We start from the raw sequence: 23600 nt of genomic DNA on the forward strand, positions 1-23600 counted from the left end.
TGATTGATTACGAGGAGGCGTATTCTCCCGTAATGAACGTCATAACGTTCCACTACCTTATCAGTTCGGTAGTTTCTGAAAAACTGAATATGCAGCTTATGAATGTGGTCATAACTTATCTCTAGGGGGATCATAATACAGAGATATACCTGAAAGTTCCTAAAGGACTTAAGGTACCCAATGCAAATAGTTCTAGACCACGGAACGTGTTCTCCATTAGTTTTGAGGTGTTCACTTTATGGATTAAAACAATCTAGACGGAAGTGGTATAACCGTCTAAGTGAATATTTGATCGGGATGGGATATGTGAATAATAAACTACGCCCATGCGTGTTTATTAAGGAAACAAATTCCGGGTTTGCAATTATGGCGGTCTATGTTTTCAAAGACATGAATTTGATTGATATTCCTGAAGAGATCAAGGAAACTGCAAAGCACCTGAAGTCGGAATTTGAGATGAAAGGCCTTGGGAAACAAATTATTGTCTCGACCTGAAGTCTGAGGACAGTGCAGATGAAATTTTGGTCCATCAACCAAATTACATCTAGAAGATGTTAAGATGCTTTAATGAGGATAAAAGCAAGCACACCCATGGTCGTCTGAAGTCTAGAGAGAACCGTATCGTCCTGCAGATGATAACGAATAGATATTGGTGCCAGAAGTCTCATATCTAAGTGCAATAGGCGCATTATTGTACTTGGCTCAATGCCCTAGATAGGACATCTCATTTAAAGTGAACTTGTTAGCTAGATATAGCTCTGCGCCAACACGCCGCCACTGGAATGGCATAAAAGACATTTTTCGCTACCTTAGAGGTACGGCGGATATGGGCTTATTCTATCCCTATGCATCAAGGAATGGATCAAACCCACTTGATCCTCAGAATGATGCTCGCCTTGTTGTATATGCTGATACAGACTATCTATCAACCCGCACAATGAGCGTTCCCCAACTGGTTATGTCTTTGCCATTGGGAATACTGCAATTTCTTGGAGGTCTACAAAACAGACCCTTGTTGCTATCTCTTTGAATCATGTTGAGATTCTAGCTCTTCACGAAGCAGTACGTGAATGTATATGGTTGAGAGCCATCACAAAGCACATGTGGGCTGCATTCCACCATTGATGAACCAACCACTATCCACGAGGATAATGCTGCTTGCATCAAGCAAATGAAGACGGGTTTCATCAAAGGAGACAACACCAAACATATTGCACCAAAGTTCTTCTTCAATCAGCAACAATAGGAGCATCAGAAAATTAAAGTCAAGCAGATTCGATCTGAAGACAATCGTGCAGACCTCTTCACTAAGTCACTACCAAAGTCTACATTCCAGAAGCATGTACAAGGTATTGGTCTACGTAAATTATCTGAATTACCTAACATGTATTTTCAGGGGGAGTTGAAATCAGGGGGAGTATCCAGAAGCATACCCACTTGACCATCGTGTACTCTTTTGTCATTCGTCCAGGGTTATTTTGTCCCACTGGGTTTTATTACCTGGCAAGGTTTTAACGAGGCACATCTTTAGCATGGTCGCTCCATCCTGAAGATGTTTTGATTCAACATATATGCATTTGCTCATCTTTTCCCTTCGACCACGGGTTTTTCCCACTGGGTTTACCGGGCAAGGTTTTGGTGTAGCAAATCTAAATGCATCCCTCTCGTAGACATACTACCTACTTATGGTGCTAATAAGAAGACTCCACTTATCTCCGAAGCTGTGATATTACTACTCCACACTCATGCGCGTTGTGCTCTTTTTCTCCTTCGACCAAGGTTGTTTTTTCCCACAGGGTTTTTATTACTTGGCAATGTTTTTGATGAGACAACTTAGAAGCGCACAACCTAAGCAACACTATTGACATGAAATATCCAAGGGGGAGTGTTGTAAACTATTATGGCTATATCATGTAAATTGTTGTATATTAGAAGATGCTTTTCTCTTTCCTAGTTTTAGGGGATCCATGTTTTAAGGAGGACTTTAAGGGTCCTTGTTTTATGGAGGACTTTAGGCTATATGTTCCTTGTCTTCCACTACATATGTAGTCCATTTCTCATACATGGAAGAAGATGAAAAACAGAAAATACTACACTTATTATCTGCATCTAAACTCTCTCTCTCTCAAGTTCTTAGAAGCAAAGCTCTCTCCATTTTCTGAAACACTTTCTATGTTCCTTTTACAACAACTTACATATTTTAACAGCATCTTTGAAGTAAGCATCAACCAGAAGCATTCACATTACTTGCATCCAAATAGCAATATTAGAAAACTCATAAGAGACAACTGATCAGTCCAGTTCCTAGACTTTTTATATACCCGCATCATCTGCAAAGCACAACATGCAAGGTGCTTATATCCGTGGAGTTTCATATTACTCGAGCAGGAGAAAACATTTATTCTTCATAGGTTCTTATATCGATTACCCTTTCTGCTTCCAATTCTCTTTCCATGGCCTCTCAACAGCAGAAGCTTCACTTTGCTTTGTTTCCGTTTATGGCTCCAGGCCACATGATCCCATTAATCGACATTGCTAAATTGCTTGCACAAGAAGGCATGATCATCACCATATTCACCACACCACATAATGCAGCCCGTTTCAAAGCAGCTCTTGATCGCGCCACAAAATCTGGGCTCCAAATCCGAGTAATCCAGCTGAAATTCCCATGTGAAGAAGTCGGATTACCTCAAGGGTGTGAGAACTTTGACATGGTACATTCACACGACATGACCTTCAACTTCTTTGCTGCAATCGCCATGCTACAACCGGAAGTGGAGAAACTGTTTGCGGAGCTAACTCCGAAGCCAAATTGCATAATCTCGGACATGTCTTTGCCATGGACAATCAACATCTCTCGCACGTTTCACATTCCCAGGATCTCTTTCAGTGGAACATGTTGCTTCTGTTTCTTGTGCCTCCACAATGTGCGCATATCCAATGTCCTTGAGAATACAGCCTCAGAATTGGACTATTTTGTTGTGCCTGACGTGCCCGATCGAATTGAGATGAACAAAGCTCAGCTACCAGGGCCTCTGAGTCCAAAAATGATTGATTTTACTAGAGAAATGTTTGCCGCCGAGTACGATTCATACGGCACAATTATGAATACTTTTGAAGAATTGGAGCAAGCGTATGTGAAAGACTACAAGAAGGCAAGAAATGGTAAGGTGTGGTGTGTTGGCCCTGTTTCACTCTGCAACAAAGATGACTTGGACAAAGCACAAAGGGGTGACAAGGCCTCAGTTGATGAACAACACTGCTTGAACTGGCTTGATTCTTGGCAACCAAGTTCTGTAATTTATGCTTGCCTCGGAACGCTATGTAATGCCGTCACGGAGCAATGGATAGAGCTCGGATTGGCTTGGAGGCATCAAAGAAACCTTTCATTTGGGTTTTGAAAGAAGGCATTCGATCCGAAAAGTTGGAAAGGTGGATTGCAGAAACTGGTTTTGAGGAAAGAACCAAGAAGATGAGCCTCTTGATTCGGGGTTGGGCTCCGCAGACACTACTGTTGTCACACCCTGCCATTGGGGGGTTCTTGACACATTGTGGCTGGAATTCACCACTAGAAGGCATATGTGCTGGGCTTCCTATGATCACGTGGCCATTGTTTGCAGACCAATTTCTCAATGAAAAACTAAGAGTTAAATACTATTTACTCCCTATACTTATAGGCCTTGTTTGTTTCCTGGAAAATGGGCCTTGGGAAAGGAAAGTGTTTCATTTCCTGTGTTTGGGACAGCCATTGGAAGGGAAACACTTTCCCAAATGAAGGGAAAAAGTGGAGGAAATCCATTCCCTCCCCCCCCCCTCCGGATTCACTTTCCCATGGGAAAGGAAATTGATTCATTTCCTTTCCCACCAACCAAACATAGCCATAGGGTTTCATCGTTTCAATCCCTGACGTTCGAATTTCACCTAAAAACTCCTCAAACTCTCAATTTCCTCCCAGTTAGTCCTTGCCGTCAAGCTCCGTCCAAATTGTCCGTTAAATTGCTGACGTGGCATCTATTTCACGCCAAAATGTCTATTTTACCCTCACTGATTTTTTTTTTTTTTTATAATTTTTTTTCTCTTTGTTTTTTTTTTTTTTTCATTTTTTCTTTTTATCCCTTCTTCCACCATGTCTCCTCCTTTCAGTCTTCTTCTTCCAAAATCCCTAACCAAACCATCCTCGGATTCTTACCTTCCCCTCAACCAAATCAAATCCCTATCAATACCAACCTCAACCTAAACCAAATTGATCAAATCCAACAAAGTCCAAATCTTTACAACTCCTCAGATTCTTACCTTCACGAATCGGTCCAGCCCGATCCCGGTTCCGATATGTCTTTGCAGGGGAGGCCGGGGGACGAGGAGGTCGTGGGGGAAAGACTAGAGTCGCCGATCGGCCATTTGCCTAGAGTTTCAGAGTAAGTGAAACGCAGCGTATCGGACAAGGTGGAGATTGACTCAATCCACATGGCCGCCGGTGCCTGAGCTGGTCGTCGAGAAAGCCTCCTCCTCGCCGATCTCGACTCGGAGAAATCTCCGCTCCGGTTGTCGTCGTCGTCCTTAACGCCGTCTTTCGACGATGCTCTCCGGCCAAACATATAGTACAGAATCACAGCAGCTCCAGCCGCGGTGGCCATTGTCCCTGCCGCCATCAGATCGAAGCTTCGGGACTCGGAGCTCAGAAAAAACCAACATGAAATGGGTTTTCTTTAGTAGCTGACTGATTCGGAATTTCTTTATGAAATGGGTTTTCCAGCTACTTTCAGATCTTCATTGTTTTTCTTGAAAGAGATGAGCGAGATATAAATGGCAAAAACTGTACATCTCCCCATGACCAACTGAAGCATGAGATTCAAGCTTCTCAAGTGTTGAAGATGGATTTGTGAGATGGGTTAGGATGTTGTTGGTTTTGGTGTTGAGCTTGAAGAGGTTGAATTAATCAAAGAGTAATGAGGTCGAATTAGAGAGAAAAGAGATCAGAGAGGAGAAAGAGAAAGCCAGCAGGGACATGGTGGAAGAAGAAGGGGTAAAAAGAAAAAAAAAAAAAAAAAAGAGAAAAAAAATAAAATTAAAAAAAAAAATCAGTGAGGGTAAAATAGACATTTTAGCTTGAAATGGATGCCACGTCAGCAATTTAACGGATAATTTAGACGGAGCTTGACGGCAGGGACTAATTGGGAGGAAATTGAGAGTCTGATGAGTTTTTAGGTGAAATTCGAACGTTAGGGACTGAAACGATGAAACCCTATAAGTATAGGGAGTAAACAGTATTTAACTCAAAAACTAATACAACAGGTTCTAAAGATTGCAGTCAGGGTTGGGGTGGAACATCTAATGAAGTGGGGTGAGGAGGAGGAGATTGGGGTGTTGGTGAAGAAGGAAAATGTGAAGGAAGCAATAGACAAGTTGATGGATGGAGACGAAAGCGAAGCGAGAAGAGATCGAGCTAGGCAGCTTGCGAAAATGGCCGTAAGAGCGGTGGAACACGGCGGATCTTCTCACCGTAACATTGCACTACTAGTCCAAGACCTCATTCAACAAGGAAGTTGCAGAGAGACTTCTTAACTGTGTTAGGTTTTCAAAGTTGTGTCCGGGCCGGAACTTGAGCCTGGGCTCGGTCCTTGGGCTCTGTTAGGGCAGCCGTTCTTTTTCCCTCCGTTTTATAATTTCTTATCTTTTGGTGTAGCTTTTACTACTAATAAGTCTCTTTCATTGTTTGATATGGTTATGTGTTTTGGGTTGGGGATTCTTCCTATGCCCAAGCTTTATTGCTTTGAGTTTCATACTTCATCGGGGCTCGAGCGGCGATGTCTGCACGAACTGGGCTTCAGTAGTGACAATTAAAGAAGGGGGCGTTTGGATTGTAGTTTGGTTATTAGTTTTTTTTTTTTTGACACAAAGGTTCATTGCATTAGATGACCAGCCAAAAAGCCAGAGTCTAACATACACTTAAAGATAGAAAAATGGCGGGTTAAACTACCACGCTCTTATCTAAGTAATGTAAACTCATTACAAGTCGATTTTGAGCCCGCTTTGGAAGCGGACCCATAAACAAAGAACAACTCCGTGTCTTCTAGGGCAAAATAATTGACTAGCATCCCCATTAGCCAGGCGCGCAATTGCGGTACCAATAGAGAGCCACTTCCCAGCACACAAATAGGAGTCAATTCCTCATCCATAAGCCGCTTCCTCCAGTCCAACTCAAGATAATTACCAATTCCGAAGAACCATGATCTGAATTAGTACTGGCACTTTAAAAAACCTTAAGCCCATAATGTGGGCCTAGGTTTACAGCTCAACAACCCAAGTTTGAGCCCAGGCCCAAAAGCCCAAGTCCAAACCCGATCTGCCAAGACAGCAGCCCTAGCCCCCAGTAACCAAGCCACCGCTGCCACCGTCCAACCCTCCGGTGGCCGACCGCGATTGAGCCTGGCCATGGTGACCTCAAGCCGCAAACCAAGCTGGAAAAATCAGGACCTCCCGACTTGCAGGTCGATCCGGATCCACCGACGAGAAGCAACGTCAAATCAGGTGCCGCACCTCCAAGCCTGCAACGACAGCACGCCGCTCGTCTCATTTTTTAAGTACGGGAATTGGTTATTATTTGATGTTCTATACTCTCTATAATATTTCTGTGTTGCTCGAGTGTTAGGTATTTGCAAGTGTGATATTATGTATGGGGAAATCACTTTTACTGAGCCAAGCACAACGGATTCATTTGCAATAATAGGGGAAACATCAAAAGCTAAGAAATTCTCCTAAAAAAAAAAATGGACTGCTTAATGCCTTCATTCCACCGCTTTCCTAGAAAGGAAGAATAGAGAAAAGTCTATGTCTATATTATCAACGAATCGCACTTAGAGATATTGATAACACACATAAAGTTAATGGTATTTCATAATTAATTGATTGAGCAGCAACTCATAGACCACCTAAAAATGAATATTTATTATTTGACCCGTATCCTGACATAAGAAGTTCAATGGGAGCAATATTTGAAATAGCAATCCATAAAAAAAACACCAATATTGAGATCCGGTAAAACAAGGCGATAACCAAACGGAACTACTAAATAGCTTACTAAAATTTATATAACTGCTATGGATGGACCGATACTGAATAAACGAGTATCCCCTCTAGATGAAAAAAGATTTTCTTTGAAAAGAAAATGCCTATCATAATTAACATGTTACATGTATGCCAAATGTGGTTTGTAATTACTATTAAATTGTTATTAGGCAGGGGAAACATCAATATATCTAAAGAGACATGATGAGATATAAAATAATCATGATTTTTTTTTTTTTATAGAGAGTGCTAAATTTCATTGATAGTTAAGTAAGCAGAGTTACAATCATGTTGTAATACATCATGTATACATTCCGGGGCTTTGTGAAGCCATTCTTCTCGTTGGTTAGCTTCAAAAGCTGTGACAGCTAGTCGTGTGCGACGTTGTTGCAATTTTGTGGGGCGTGCTGAATTTGAACTCCCCTAATGCTAAAATAATCATAATGAAAAGAGACATTTTGATGATTAAAGTCGCTCCATCTTTTTCGGAGCTGAGTATACCAAAACCCTAGGGTTGTTGGTGGCAGGGCGACGGCAACTGGGTTTCCTTGCCTGTCAGGGGGGTATTCCGGCGCCGTTCGTATCTGGTGTGCGACGCTCGTGTGTGCAGCAGAGGGGAGTATTCTCGGATTTAGGATTGGGGACGACCGGCATCTCTGCACTTGAAGTGGGTGTGAGGCGGCGACGGATCTGGTTTCTGGTTGTTGGCGGTGCACCTTTGTCGGCATCTCTTCGAAGGCACTTCTAGTTTTTGCAACAGATCGGGCTTGTTTAGCCTGTGAGGCTATCTTCCAGGTCGGACCTAGGTCCCTCAAGGTGGCGGGGATGGTTGAAGATAGAGGTCGTCCGCCAGAATGGCAGTGGCGGCTTGCTTGCTTGGTGTGGTAGCAGTGCCTCCGGCAAGCTTCTTAGGGTTCCGGTGATCGACGGTCTGAGTTACAGATTGAGGGCAGTGGGTGTGGGCTGGGCTTCTGGTTCAGTCCATTCTCCCTCCTCTCTCTTGTTTGGGCCAGCGGTTGGCCCGGGGCTCTTGTTGGGCTTGTTGTGGGCTGGAATTCTATATGACTCTAATTTGAGGCTATTCACTGCTTTGAACAGCGGAAGGGTACACCAAGATGGTCTTAGGCCCCAAGCCATTCATGGTAGATGCGGAGAATTAGGGTTGTATTTTGGAATAAACATAGTTGTTAGTTGTTTTTTCTTTGTAGATTCCTTTTGGTTAGTAGCTTTGAGGTTTCTTTTTGGTTTTTAGTTTTCGCATCCCCTTATGGGGTATTAGTCTGACTATTTGTGTAGTCAGTTGAGCAGTGATTGTAATGGGTGATCTTCAGATCCCCTAGATTGACCTTGTACGGTCGTTATGATCTTTTCGATCATTGGAATATATTCCATTTCCCTCAAAAAAAAAAAAAAGAGACATTTTGATACTTTCACCAACAGCTCACTCTCAAATTTGATATTTGTCTGTTTTTTTTTGGTAATGTTCAAATTTCTTTTCCTTAAAATACCCAAATGTGTTAGGTAGGGGTGAGAATCTAAAATGATGGTTAAATAAGGTAAAATATCCAAATTGGGGAAAAGGGTTGGTGGAGGTATATCATAATCTTTTGAATTTAATTCCATATATGCTGTGTTTACCATAAAATTAAATCAGCTGAGACCAAATAATCAAAATCGATCATTGGTCCTATATATATAACTATATAAGCTAGTCTAGAGGTGCGGTTCCAAAGTTGTTGAAAGAAAGAACAGAAGAAATGGAATCAAACTCAGCCCCTTATGCCCCATGTCCCTCACTACCAAATGTTCAAGAAATGGTGAGGACTGACCCTTTTCAGGTACCTGAAAAATACATCAGGAATGAAACAGATATTACAAAAGATGCAGATTTGTGTCCTCATCTTTCTTCTGAGGTTCCCATCATTGATCTTTCTCTGCTCTCAGAAGGGCACAAAGAGGAGCTCACCAAGCTAGACCAGGCTTGCAAGGAATGGGGTTTCTTTCAGGTATTTCATCAAACTCCTTTGTGTGCAGCTCTTAAAAGTTTAAACGATTTCAATTTGACATAAATTTTCGATGAGATTAAACTGGATTTGCAGGTGGTAAATCACGGAGTGGCGACAGAAGTAACCAAGAGCTTGAAAGAAGCGGCGGAGAAGTTCTTTGAACTTCCATTAGAAGAGAAGAACAGAATTGCTATGCCATCAAATGACATACAAGGCTATGGCCATACCAATGTGGATCACAAGGTGCTGGATTGGTCCGACAAACTTGTTCTTGTCGTTTACCCACACCAGTACAGAAAGCTCGAGGTTTGGCCACCCACTCCATTCAAGTATGTTCCTAAACTTCAAGGAAAAATCTACACACATGTAATACACACACAAATAGATTACAGAAGATAATTAATAAATTGGAACCGCACACATATTATTTCCAAAAGCCATGCACATTTCACTCTAGACGTCTACATCCTCAACCATGTGAATGATCCAAAATCCGAAGATTTAGAATTATTCATTTTATAAGTTTCATTGTAAAATTATTCTAAAAATATCGACCGACTAAATTGGAAATTGTTTATTCATTTAATGATTATCATTTATATTTTAGTTTGATCAGGTGTATTTGTCTGCGCTAGTTGGATAAACGCGCGGATCCGATATAGTTAACTTTTTCCAAAATAATTCTTGTTGTCGAGGAAATTACTACATTACGTTATATATATGGTGGCTAGAGGTGGCAAACCGGCCCGGCCCATTTTAAGCGGACCTAGTCGTGCTTCGTGCCGTGTTTGGGCCGGCCTATTTATTATCGTGCCGGGCTCGTGCCGGCCCATTTACTTAAACATTAAGCCCGGCCCGGCCCATGGCCCGAGCCCATATCGTGCCGGGCCGTGCTAGTGCCTACCCACTATAAAGCACGATTTAAAAATCTTAATTTGAACAAATAAAAATTAATTTTATTTAACTATTTAGAAAATTAAAATAAATTAAGTTCTACAACGTTTTTCTTAATCTTAGTTTTTTAAGATTAGATTTCAAATAATTTTTTATATTCCACTATAAGAAAGAAAGAAAAAAAAAACTTAAAATATATTGTTTTTAGTATATTATTGTGAGATTAATCTTTATTAATATAATGAAGATTTAGTATCTATTATTCTTTCCTTCATTCTATAGTTGTATTATTATGAGATTAGTCTTTATTAATAAACATATATTTAATATTTAGAAAAAATACTTATGTCAAAACAAGGATATAATGTTTTGTTTCATTATTTTGACAATATAAAAAAAAGCATTGGTGGAATTGTCATGATATTTTAAATAAAAGGTCTCATATTCAAATCTCATCATTGTAGTTTTTTAATATTTTTAAAAACAAAATGAAATTTTGTGTTTGTAACGGGCCGGCCCACAATATGTCGTGCTCGGGCCGTGCCGGGCCCATTACGGGCTCGGGCCGGGCATGTGCTGTGGTCGTGCTTAGTGGCCCATTTGCCACCTCTAATGGTGGCTATGTGGTGCATGTCTCTTACATAGGCGTGACACGTCTATATAAACACATCAGCCTATGTGCTTCATGTTTTGATTGATGTTTTCTTCAATGAGCTAGCAATAATAAATAATAGGGGTCGTGACCACTTACCCATTTTCAACTTAAAAATTACCCACCTACTCCACTAAGAGTTTTTTAACCCTATTTACCCAATCTAACTTATATTGACAAAATAGCCCTCATACTCTCTCTCTCTCTCTCTCTCTCTCTCTCTCTCTCTCTCTCTCTCTCTCTCTCTCTCTCTCTCTCTCTCTCTCTCTCTCTCTCTCTCTCTCTCTCTCTCTCTCTCTCTCCGGTGGACGTCCCATCCTCCGTCCATTTCAACGGAAAAACGTCTTTCAAAACACCTTGCTCTCTCTCTCTCTCTCTCCGGTGGACGTCCTATCCCCTCCGTCCATTTCAACGGAAAAACGTCTTTCAAAACACCTTGCATTTCCTCATACCCCCGGTGGTCGCCGGCCAAAATCTCCTGGAGAGCACTGACAATCTCATATCACTCGTCCCGTTCCCAATGAATGGCGGCCCGATCGAGCTTCCTATCCCCATCAACGATCCCTCCGGATCGAGGACGAAAACCACGTCCAGCGGCAGCGCCCGGACCAGAAGCAGCCAATACTTGTCCATCGCTCGGGTCTCGCCTTCGCTCCATTGCGCCGCCTCCAGGAAACAATTGGCACGAATCGCAGGAAGCGAAGAATGCTCCGACCTGTGATTTCAAGAATGGCTCCTCATCTTTCAGCTCTCCGGTGGTGGATCTGAGAATGGTGTCAATGATGATGGGTTAACCGCGACGGCGGACCGATCGCTGTGATTGGCCGGGAGTTTGAGGAATGTTCGGGTGTGGGAGAGAGTAAGGTGTTGAGGTCTGGCAGTAGAGATGGAGGTGAGTGCCTAGAGCAATTTCTGGGTGCCCAGAGCACCTTTTTTTTTTTTTTGTATACTGTGAGCTTGGGGCAGATTGGCAGAATGCCCAGAAGGAAAGAAAAAAAGAAAACAGAAAAAATATTTAGGGGACAATAATATGATTTTTGGGGGGCAATAATATGATTATTGGGAGGCAATAATATGAGTATAATGGAGCTCTTCGATTTTGCTTCACCGTAATCTTTTTTTTTTTTTTTGGTTTTTGGTAAAATTGGGGCAGAATGCCCAGAAGGAAAGAAAAAAGAAAACAGGAAAAAAATTTAGGAGGCAATAATATGATTATTGGGGGACAATAATATGAGTATTGGAGGGCAATAATATGATTACAGGGTATTATTAGGGGGCAATAAAATCAGGCGCCGGAATCCAGTCATCAGTCTGGTACAATAATATGATTATTGGGGGGCAATAATATGTTTATTGGGGGGCAATAATATGATTACTGGGTATTATTAGGGTGCAATAAAATCAGACGCCGGAATCCGGTCACCAGTCCGGTAGCCGGATTCAGGATTCTGGCGACCGGTTGCCAGATTCCGGTCACCGGTCACCGGAGTCCACGGCCGGCCACTAGTCACCGGAGCACAACAAGGTGGAGGATGACTTCTCTCTCTAAGTGAGAAAGAAGGAGAGGGCAAAAAAGTCCCAAAAATAAATAAAAAGAATAAAAAAAGAATTAATTGGGTATTAGGGAAATAATCTCTTAGAGTGTTTTGGGTAAATGGGGTTAAAAAACTGTTAGTGGAGCAAGTTGACAATTTTTAAGCTAAAATTGGGTAAATGATCATTTCCCCTAAATAATAATGATGGGTAACAATTTTGAATAAATATCATATGTTTGATCTGTTGAGAATATATATATCCCACATGGGAAAAATGGGACCTTGCATATGGGTTTATAAGGGTTTGGGCCACTTCATCCATTGCCAATTGGTTTTGGATGTGAACCCCAGATTACTTTATCATGGTATCAGAGCGGGTTACCCACGTGTGCATGCCTAACGGCCACACGGGCTCCACGTCACCCAAAAGTTGTACACGTGTATGGCTTGAAAATTCGCCACACGTGCGGGGGCGTGTTAAGAATATATATATCCCACATGGGAAAAATGGGACATTGCATATGAGTTTATGAGGGTTTGGGCCACTCCATCCATTGCCAATTGGTTTTGGATGTGAACCCTAGATTACTTTATCATGATCTAGGTTTTGTAGATTTTTATTTTGAAGCAGTTTTTTCTTTTATGAGACAACATGCACCTTATTTGGTTTGCTAAAGATGATCGGCACCTTCAATGCATGAGGAATACAAGCTTTGTTCTTGAGCATTAAAAACACTTCCACACTCTGGCATTGTGTTTACCTTAGCTTTTATGTAGCACAAAGGATTGTGAACTGGTTGACTTAAACCTTGTTTATAAATGGTGAAGGGAGGCTATTGAGACATACTCTAGTGAAGTTAGAAGAGTTGGAGAGGAGCTTCTCAGGTCTCTATCGTTAATCATGGGGATGGAGAAGGATGCTGTTCTCGGACTACATCAAGAGTTGGTCCAACCTCTGTCTGTAGCCTACTATCCTCAGTGCTCAATGCCTGAGAAAGTACTTGGTCTAAGTGCACACTCAGACAAAGGGAGCTTAGCCATAGTTATGCAAGAAGATGATGTAATGGGACTACAAATCAAACACAACGAAAAATGGGTACCAATCAAGCCCATTCACGATGCCTTCATTGTGAATGTTGGAGATATTATTGAGGTACATCATCTTTCTCGCTAATCGCTATGACTTAAAAAGTTCATTGTTTTTGAGGAGTTCATTAAGCTCTTTATCCTTATGATTGTGCCATATGACAGATATGGAGTAATGGGAAGTACAAGAGCATTGAACACAGAGTTGTAACAAACGAAAGCAGGGCGAGGATCTCTTATTCAACTTTTTGTTTACCACATCAAAATGCAGAAATTGAACCCCTGGATCAAATGGTTCTTGCGTCACCGGGGTCTTTTCCGTTGTACAAGAAAGTCACCTATGGGGATTATCTGAGGGAAACCAAGAAGATGAAATCTGAAGGGAAGGCACATGTCGTTGAAGTTGCCAAGATTGCAAGTTGAAGCAGCAGCAGAAAACAGATCGAGAAATAAAAGATCTCAAATCTTGATCCATGACATAGTAATCGGATTGTCGTTAATATGACAAGTATGTCGTTTCATTGAACTAGCATATTGTATTAAGTTTACAATTATTGCATTTTACAGCTTGCATTAGATGCTTAAATTAGTTAAATACATATAATACGTAAACTCCAGGTATTCAAGTCTCACAGGTTGTCCAAATTTGTAAATTTCAACTTAGCAACTATTAAGATCTATGTCAATAGAACAATTATGGAAGCAAGTTCACTAAGCACTGGCTTCACAAAAATGAAGATAAATGGAATTAAATGGATACTTCAACTTCTACATGGGATGAAGGGAACAGACCTCCCTCTTTTAATTGTCACTATTAATTTGGGATTAAGAGTTTTATTTCAAACAGAAGAATACACACCTAGGGAAGCTGCACATTGTTCATAAATGAGCCTTGTACACAGAACACTGATACAAGTCTATGACACAAAAGGTTTAGAGCTTCAATATGCAAATTTGGTATTGGTTTTTCATTTCAAAACCTAGAAAGTGTTTTATGTACATGTGAATATGTTTGTTCAAGGAACGTGATAATTGTACAGGATCAATGACATGCAATGAATTAGGAGTTAGAACTAATCTGCTATTGAATGTGCCCTGAAGCAAACTTGAACACTTCACAATCAGATTTTCACCAGTATAGCTCCACACCATCTTCATGGAAATGAACAGATACAGGGTAACCTTACTACAAAGAGCATACCAACACACCAGAAAAGGTTTTATTTATAATTTGCAGTTCTTGCACCAGAAAGGGCCGAAGATGGGGCTGATCTCTTTTAACCCGATTTGAAGTGCTCATGAGTCATGAGTGAGCAGTACATATAGGATCATAAAAAATATTTAAAAAAATGCATATACACACAATTTGAGAGAGAAAGGGTTCAAGTAACACACCTACATACTTCTCACAAATACAAACCATTTATCCAAAGCCATGATCTTTCTGAGTAAATGTTCCATATTTAATTCAAGCAAGCAAGTTTATTTTTGACAAAAAAAATTAAACAACATCATTTGCTTATCATGACGTAAGAAAAAATTTCAAAGCAAAGACATAAAAAAGTTCATCAAGAAAATTCTTTAGACATTTCCTATCAAACTGACCTGATGGAAGAAGGCATTTGATCCTTCAATTGTTGGTCTAATTACGCAAACCAGTAAATCAACAAACCTTATCAATTCCAAGATGTACAGTCAAATAACCAGTCTATACTCTGTTGCGAGAAATGGTACATTTAAGTACCCAGAAAAACAAAAATCTTCCAAGTCCTTTATGTACTAGCACTATATACATGCTATCAACAACCTCATAGACTGATTTTCCATAATTTATAACAAAGATAAAAAAACCCACAGCAGTGACAGCACAGAAAAAGTGGCTAACTTGATGGTTGTTACCCAAATGCTTAGAAGTAAAAAGAAACCCAGAAACAAAAGATCCAGTCTTTTCCCAGTATAATTCACACAAGAACAGTGAAAGGCATCACTCAAGAAAAAATGAAGATTACCTTCACATCGACTCAACTTCAGTTCCTTGGAAAGCCTTGCTCTTACAGAGATATAGCATGTCATAAAATTTTACAATACATATAAATATCCAAACTATTTCTCCTCATGTTAACAATAAATTTGATACAAGACAACAATCATTCATTTATAATTACTACAAGGCAAGGCGTCCATTCAGTGTAAAAAGTAAGACTTATCAATTAAAGTGTGGAAAAACCAAGATGCTCACCCATTTCATGGCTAAAGGAAGTTCCTCTGGTATGATCCTCCAGAAAACCGAGATGACAAACCTCGAGTCATGTTTTTTGAATCCAATTTCACACGTTGTCTACCACCTGCCAAATCTTTCTCACGGTCCCAAGGCTTCCACGTACGGATGTTTCCCCACCCAGTCTTCCTCCTCTGCCTGTTGCTTGGAGTATTTTCTCTTCGCTCTAATCTCCTCTTGGTGCTTTTGCAGCAATGATTTCGATCGTTTATCTTTCTTGTAATTGTCCATCAACTCTGCCTCTAAACTCCTCTTCCGCTCCTCCTCATTCGAAGCAAGTGATGCAAACTCATTATAGGCTTGTAAGTACTCCATCTTAGCTTTCCAAGCTCTTTCAGAAGGAGCATCAGTCCATCCACTGGTATCCCCACGCCCTTGTTTAGCACTCCTGCTAAACATTGTCGATTGCATTTTACTCATACCATGTTTCCTCTCCGGTGGAAGCTCTGTCATCCACTCATCTCTTTTTCGTGCCGCTTTAACACCAATCACATCACCTGCCAGTAGCTCCTCATCACCCTCCATGGAAATCCCCTGCATCTTTCTCCACATTGCTGCTTCCCGCATTGCCCTCAACTCAACAATGAATCTCTCCTGCTTCTCCCTGAGCTCAATCTTCTCATCCAGCGCTCTCCGCTTCTCCGGATCCTGTAGTTCTTTAAAGGCCTTGTTCAGCTTCACAAATGCTTGGTTGGCTTGAGGGTGTGAGCATTTATCAGGGTGCACCAAAAGTGACAACTTCCAGTACCTTTTCTTGAGCCAAAACTAAACAACAGGAATCATATGTAGAAGCATTATGCATGTCTTGTATGGCTTGTATCCGTGTATGAACAATCACGCTTGTGAGCAGGGTGCAGCAAAGCTGCAGTTTGACATGCATGTGTCTTGGTTAAGGGTGAATCCTTTGTCTGGTTAATGGTTATCCTCTGCAATGCTTGTCAGATGCTTAATTACTTGCCTATATGAATCCTTGAGAAACAGACCTATAATCTGTAAAATGCAGGTATTCCGGGTCTTCAGGTAATCAGATTATAAAGAACAACTCCAAGTAAAGCAAAAACTGAACGGCAGGAATCTTAATTATAATTTATAAACAAATAATCAGGCACAAATTAGTTTATTGGCACTCCCTTGCAACAAAAAAGTGCAAAACAAATATAGATAAAACCAAATCCTTGTAAGCAAATACAGAAGTGAAGAAACAAGTCCCCGGCCGTAAGCAACAGCATTTGTCTTTTGTTACTGCACAAATGCAGGAAACAAAATATAATCCATAAATCATGTTGGCCGATTCCCTCCTCATGCTATAATAGATATAATTATTAGATGTAATCATGCTAGGCATTTAATTATGTTGGACATATGCTCATTATGGGTTGGACTTTAGAGAAAAGAAAAAGAAGAAACAGACATGTTGTCTGAGAGAAAGGAAAGAGAAAAGCAAGCATGCGGCAGAAAAGAACAAAAGAAAGCAAGCTTCATGGCAGAAAAGAAGGTGTGCTGCCGGCACCTTGTGATTCCTTTCACAATCCTTCATAAGGAGCTGGAGAAAGAGAAACCAAGAAGTTCCTATCATTCTCAAATTCGGCAGAATAGAGAGAGAGAAAAGATAGAGAGAGCTAGAGACAGAGAGTTGTAAAAGGAGAGAAAGAAAGTCCTGCTTTTACAATATCCTTGTGAGAGTGTATCCAAGAGTGTTTCTCTTGAGAGTTTTTCCTCTAGTGTTCTAGAGAGATTGGTGATTGTAATCCCATTTTCATAGTGGAAGTTTTTCGGAGTTTGTCCCGTGGTTTTTTCCCTTCACCTTGAAGGGTTTCCACGTTAAATTTGGTGTCTCTTTGTTGCTCTTTATTTGCTATATTGCTGCGTACTCTGTTAACAATCCCAACAAATCACGTATTGGATCCAAGCATGTGATGAAGATGCCTACTTGCAAAGAAAACTAATTAGTTAATTAAGCAGAGACCATTTTAGTTTCTATAAAAGATCGAGTATTGCTAGCTAGTGCTCTTGGTTGGTTGGATTTAGAGGTAGGGTTTAAAACTCGAGAGACAGTCGAAACAAGCAAACATGAATGGGTTCAAGCACAGATGTAGCGCTTTCTGGCACATCTCTACCCGCATCAAATGTTCAAGAAATGGTGAGGAATGACCCTTTGCAGGTCCCTCAAAGATACTTCAGAAATGAAGTAGTTGACGTGCCAAAGGATGGAGATACTTGTCATGATCGTTCTTCTGAGGTTCCTATCATTGATTTTTCTCTGATCTCAATAGGGCACAAGGAATGGCTTAAGAAACTGGACCTGGCATGTAAACAATGGGGACTCTTTGAGGTATTTCGTCGATCATACAAATTGTATATGACACTTTTAAATGTTTACTAACTTTCAAAATGTAACTTTCCAAGTTGAAACATATATATTTGCAGATGGTAAATCATGGAGTGGCAAGAGAAGTGATGGGAAGGATGAAGGATTCTGCGGCAAAGTTCTTCGAACTTCCCTTGGAAGAGAAGAACAAGATTTCTATGCCATTAGATGAAATGCAAGGCTATGGCCACGCCTCTGTGGTTTCTGAAGACCAAATACTGGAATGGTCGACTGACAGATCGACTTACACTTGCCGTTCACCCATCCAAGTACAGAAATCCCAAGGTTTGGCCACCAACACCATTCAAGTAAGTTCCTAAACATTTTACTTTTTACCTTAGCTGGTACTTACTGAAAATAAAACTAGCCAGTTGACTACAAAATTGTTCATAAATGATGTACTGTTAAAGGGAGGCTATCGACACATATACCAGTGAAGTAAGAAATTAAAGTTGGAGAGGAGGTTCTGAAGTCTATATCTTTGATTATGGGAATGGAGAAGGATGCTCTTCTTGGACTACATCGAGAGTTGGTGCAAGCCTTGTCCGTCGGCTATACTATCCTCCATGCTTTATGCCTGACATGGTACTAGTTTTAACTCCACATTCGGACATATGCACTTTCACCATACTTATGCAAGACAACAATGTTTCCGGTCACTCCAATTTCGGATGCTTTTCTTGTGAACGTAGCAGATAATATTGAGTTAAGCTCTTAAATCCCATCTTGTTCAATAAGACCGCAACAGTTTCAGTCCATTTCATCATCCTAGTTTCATGTTTCTTAATTAATTGTTACTGCCGAGACAGATATTGAGTAACGGGAAGTACATGAGCATTGAACATAGAGTTGTAACAACTGCAACCAAGGCGAGGATGTCTTATGCATCTTTCTTTTTTCCACGTCACTATGTGGAAATCGAACCATTGGAACATATAGTACTGGAGTCTCCAGGGTCCGTTAGGGAAGTACAAGCTAGAAAGGGACATTTGGAAATTATCAGACCCAAGCTTTGAAGAATAAACTTGATGGGAAGGCACATACTGAATTTGCAAAGATCGGAAGTTGAGCTTCAATGGTGGCTACAAAGTTTCAATAAGGAATTTTTTATTTGAAGTAGCCAAAGAAAAGTTACAGGAAACAATTGTTGAAGGTAAATTGTTGCAGGGATGAAAGACTCTGCTGCAAAGTTCTTTCAGAAAATTATGTCTTAGTCTTTCAATGCTCTTCACCATAACTAAACTTTAAATCTTAGCTTTATGTTCTTTTTCCTGTGCTGTGGAATATGCTTTTCAATTAATTTCTCTTGCATTTTTTACCTTTCAATGCTTATTCTTCGGTTGCTAAAATTTTGAATTTTTGAATGTTGTATTAAGCATGTAAAATTTAAAATTGTATAAGTTTTTTTTTTTTTTTATCAGAAGAGAAACTTCACTTATAAATGAAGTACTCTAAATTTTAAGATTTATTTTTTACAATTGGAAAAGAGAAAATTATACAAACAGTACCTCAAAATAAGTCCATTCATCACTTTAGTACACATTTAAACTCTCACATTTTACAAAAATAATTATTGTTGTCGAGTAATGTATTTGCTCAATTTCTATTTTTTCTATGGGGTATCTGGAAAGAAAGAAACGCTCGTGTCTGGGAGAAGAGAGTAGCTTCGGCCATAGATGTTGCAATCCTCTGTTCTACGCGACTGAGTAGTTATGTTTTCCATAATTCCAAACTGCAGAGTGGTACTCATATAAGGAGAGTTCTTCGTTGGCAACCTCCTCCCCCAGGTTGGTTGAAATTGAACTTTGATGGGGCTTTTCATACTGGGAAAGCAGCTGTGGGATTCCTAATCCGTGATTCTGAAGGCAGCTTCATCCAAGCAGCTGGTATGATCGTTACTCATGTGCAATCTGCGGAGCATGTTGAACTATTAGCTTGTAAGGCAGCAGTGGATTTTGTTTTGGAAAACAATATGCAGCCCATTATTTTTGAAACAGATTGTTTGGTCCTGCAGCAGAATCTGTCTCGAAGGGATCGGAACACTTCTTTACTAGGAAGAGTGTATGATGATATTGCTGACGACTTGGAACTTATTCCGTGTTCAAGGGTCCTTCATGTACGAAGGGAGGCTAACGTTGCAGCACACCTTTTGGCTGCTCATGCTTCTGCTACTGAACAAGATTTCTTGCTTTCTTCTATTCCTCCTTTTCTTCAAGATGTAATTGCTGCTGAGCAGCTTGTACACTGAGTTTTACTCGACGTCCAATAAAAGCCTAACCTCCTTCAACTCAAAAAAAAAAAAACTATATATATATATATATATAGAGGGCCTTCCACTAAGGGATTTTGGTCTTTTATAGGGATAGACATTAGACAAACTTTTCGATTATATTTCGGCATCTCAACCGTTCATTTTTTAGGTCCTAATGTGTAGATCACTTCTGCAAATTTTCAGCCAAATCGGTGATCGTTAAGGCATCCACAACTACAATTTACATGAACGGACCGAATCTGTCGAACCGGAACCGTTCATGTTTATAATGGTAAATTGCATTTTTGGATGCCTTAACGATCATCAAATTGGCTGAAAATTTTCAGAAATGATTTATACATTAGGACCTAAAAATTGAACGGCTGAGATGTGAAAATATGATCGAAAAGTTTGTCTAATGTCATATCCCTAGAAAAGACCAAAAAAAGGGATCCCTAATTAGAAGGGCCTTGTATATATATATATATATATATATAGGCCGAATCGAGAGCGGACGTTCGCAACCCAGAAAAAGTGCGGACGTCGCTCCTCCGGTGTTTGGAAGGCGGCGATCGCCACGCACCCTCTAGACATCCCGGACGGCCTCAAGCAAGCGTTGAAGGCGAAGGCGATCGGAAATGCAACGGTGTGCTGCGAGCTCGCCGGAAACCGTGGAAGCCCATCGAGCTCGACGTCGAACCCTTCGTCGACGACTCCAGCCGCTTCTGAACTGCTCCACGTCGTGGCCTGGTTCCGTCCGGCAACAGAAATGCCGCCGTCGCTGCTTGATCGAGGCCGGAGGAGCGACGTCCGCACTTTTTCTGGGTTGCGGACGTCCGCTCTCGAACGGCTCCGTGTATATATATATATATGTTGTATATCTCTTACATAGACGCGAGCCGCATGACATGTCTATCTATGTGCTTCATGTTTTCTTCAATGAGCTAGCAATAATTCTTACTAAACTTTCGACTTGAGAATCAGAACTTTCGACTTGAGAATCGGGAGTAAGACCAATGAGGAATGAATTGTAGATTTTGATTTTGAAGCAGTTTTAATTTCTTTTGTGAGACAACATGCACCATATTTGTTTTGTTAAAGATGATCGGCACCTTCAATGCGTGAGGAATACAACCTTTGTCACAAAAAGGTTATGAAACACTGGTTGACTTAAAACTTGTTTATATATAAATGGTGAAGGGAGGCTATTGAGACATACTCTAGTGAAGTTAGAAGAGTTGGAGAGGAGCTTCTGAGGTCTCTATCTTTAATCATGGGGATGGAGAAGGATGCTCTTCTCGGACTGCATCAAGAGTTGCTCCAACCTCTATCTGCGGCCTACTATCCTCAGTGCTCAATGCCTGACAAAGTACTTGGTCTAAAAGCACACACAGACAAAACGAGCTTAGCCATAGTTATGTAACAAGATGATGTAATGGGACTTACAATTCAAACACAATGGAAAATGGGTACCGACCAAGCCAATTCATGATGTTGTGAATGTTGGAGATATTATTGAGGTACATCATCTTTCTGGCGAAGACTTTTAAAAATATAAAAGTTTATTGTTTTTGAGGAGTCCATTACGCTCCTTATGCTTACGATTGTGCGATATGACAGATATGGAGTAATGGGAAGTACAAGAGCATTGAGCACAGAGTTGTAACAAACGATAGCAAGGCGAGGATCTCTTATGCAACCTATTATTTACCACATCCAAATGCGGTAATTGAACCCCTTTATCAAATGGTTCTTGAGTCACCGGGGTCTCTTCCGTTGTACGAGGAAGTCACCTATGAGGATTATCTGAGGCAAGCCAAGAAGATGTTATCTGAAGGGAAGGCACTTGGCATTGAAGTTGCCAAGATTGCAAGTTAAAGCAGCAGCAGCAAAGGACAAGAGAAATAAAAGATCTAAATCAAGTCTTGATCATGACTTTAATAAACGGACTCGTTATTAATATGAAAAAATGTTGTTGAGATCATCTAACGGTTGATTTACTGAAATGTGATCGAAAAATTGATCTCACAACTGTTGACATAAAAGTCTTCATGAAGTCCTCATTTTAAAGGTCCTCATTAAAACATCTCTCTTCCTTATAAAACATATGCAAAATATCATCGAAACTAATTTTTAGTTGTCAATATTTACTGAAATTTAAATTGACATTCGGTTTTTCATCAGATTTTCTATAAACCTGAAATTCTGAACTTTTCATTGAAATCCTAAATTGCGAACCTTGGTTGTTTTACATATATAAAAGAATTTTTGTGCTTTTTAGAGAATCATCTTTCATGTACTCCCTCATGAAGCACATGTCTGAAAGTCTCATTCATCTTGTAGCAGAATGCATATGTTCTTCATGAAGGTTTGGATGGTACCATTCATCAAAATATATAGATCTAACCGCCTCCCACAACAGATTCTATTGATACCGATACTTAGTTGATTAGAAAATGAGACTGAGATTTTCACTCCACATTTTACAATCCGTATTCTATTTTTTTTTTTTTACTTCTATTTTATCTATTAACTTAAATTTTTTTATAAGAAAATCAACAAAAAAAAAAGGGTCCTTGACCCAAAGCACCAAAATAACAAAAAATTATCCCACTTACCCCAGCAACAGATTTTTGTTCCCACACACACAATTTAACACAAAATGATCATTTGACCCTCAATTCAATTAAATAACTACAACCACTACCACTCAATATCAATCTCTCTCTGGTCCCGATCTCTCTCCCTCATTCCCCACTTCCTACTGACCTCCTGCTCCGACGCACGAGCCAGGCCGTTTCCGGCTCCGGCGCTCGACCCACGCAGCCTACCTCTCTCTTCCAGACTCCGGTGTCGAGGACCAACTCGCCGGTGCTGCGCATCTCCGGCGTCAATCCACTCCCCGATCTTCACCTTGGAGCGACGTTGAGTTCTTGCCCAGATTCCGGCGTTCGATCCACTCCGCCGTCTCCTTGGCCTCACCGAGCGTTCGATCCACTCCGCTGCGTGTCACCGACGTTCGATCCACTCTGCCGTTGCGTATCCTCTAGTGCTAAATGCAGGCCGGTGGCATAGGAGAAAGGAGAAAGATGATTTGGCCAATTTCGCAGCTCCGGTGCCCAAATCAGGACGTGGAGTGGAGGAGGAAGGCCTCTAGGATGCTGACCCGTCGTGGCAGAAGTTGCCGCACCGGAGGATTAGAGGTCACTAGTTCCTGGGTGCCCAGATTAGTTTATGGGTGCACAAATCAGTTTCTGGTTTTTTTTTTTTTTTTTTTTGGTAAAATAGAAAGAAAGAACAAAGAAAAAAAAGGTTTTATTAGGGGCTAATAGACGTCTATTGGGGGGCAATAGATGTTTTGAATTGATGTAATCTCCTCGTTTTTTTTCTTTAATCAAAGTTTTATTTGTGTAGTTTTAGGAAGATTAATTACCATTTCGGTAATCTAAACGTCTATTGGGGGGC

The 23600-nt window shown here is 40.6% G+C and overlaps 2 protein-coding genes and 2 pseudogenes across 2 annotated transcripts; 3 read left to right on the forward strand and 1 right to left on the reverse strand.

Moving 5' to 3' along the window:
- Positions 1-2374: 2374 nt before the first annotated feature.
- On the forward strand, positions 2375-5563 carry LOC133723584 (UDP-glycosyltransferase 73C3-like; annotated as a pseudogene).
- Positions 5564-8754: 3191 nt separating this feature from the next.
- Positions 8755-13827, forward strand: LOC133723422 (protein SRG1-like). Its single transcript, XM_062150251.1, has 4 exons — positions 8755-9071; positions 9165-9400; positions 12981-13305; positions 13404-13827. The coding sequence occupies exons 1-4, from the start codon at positions 8823-8825 to the stop codon at positions 13659-13661; spliced, it is 1068 nt and encodes a 355-aa protein (XP_062006235.1). The 5' UTR covers positions 8755-8822; the 3' UTR covers positions 13662-13827.
- Positions 13828-15597: 1770 nt separating this feature from the next.
- LOC133722818 (uncharacterized) lies at positions 15598-16819 on the reverse strand. Its single transcript, XM_062149682.1, has 2 exons — positions 16685-16819; positions 15598-16281 (listed from the first exon to the last, which is right to left on the reverse strand). Exons 1-2 carry the CDS (start codon positions 16817-16819, stop codon positions 15598-15600), a joined length of 819 nt encoding a protein of 272 aa, XP_062005666.1.
- Positions 16817-22013, forward strand: LOC133722819 (protein SRG1-like; annotated as a pseudogene).
- Positions 22014-23600: the final 1587 nt, after the last annotated feature.

This window comes from Rosa rugosa, chromosome 7 (assembly GCF_958449725.1).
Source record: "Rosa rugosa chromosome 7, drRosRugo1.1, whole genome shotgun sequence".
NCBI classification, from domain to species: Eukaryota; Viridiplantae; Streptophyta; class Magnoliopsida; order Rosales; family Rosaceae; genus Rosa; species Rosa rugosa.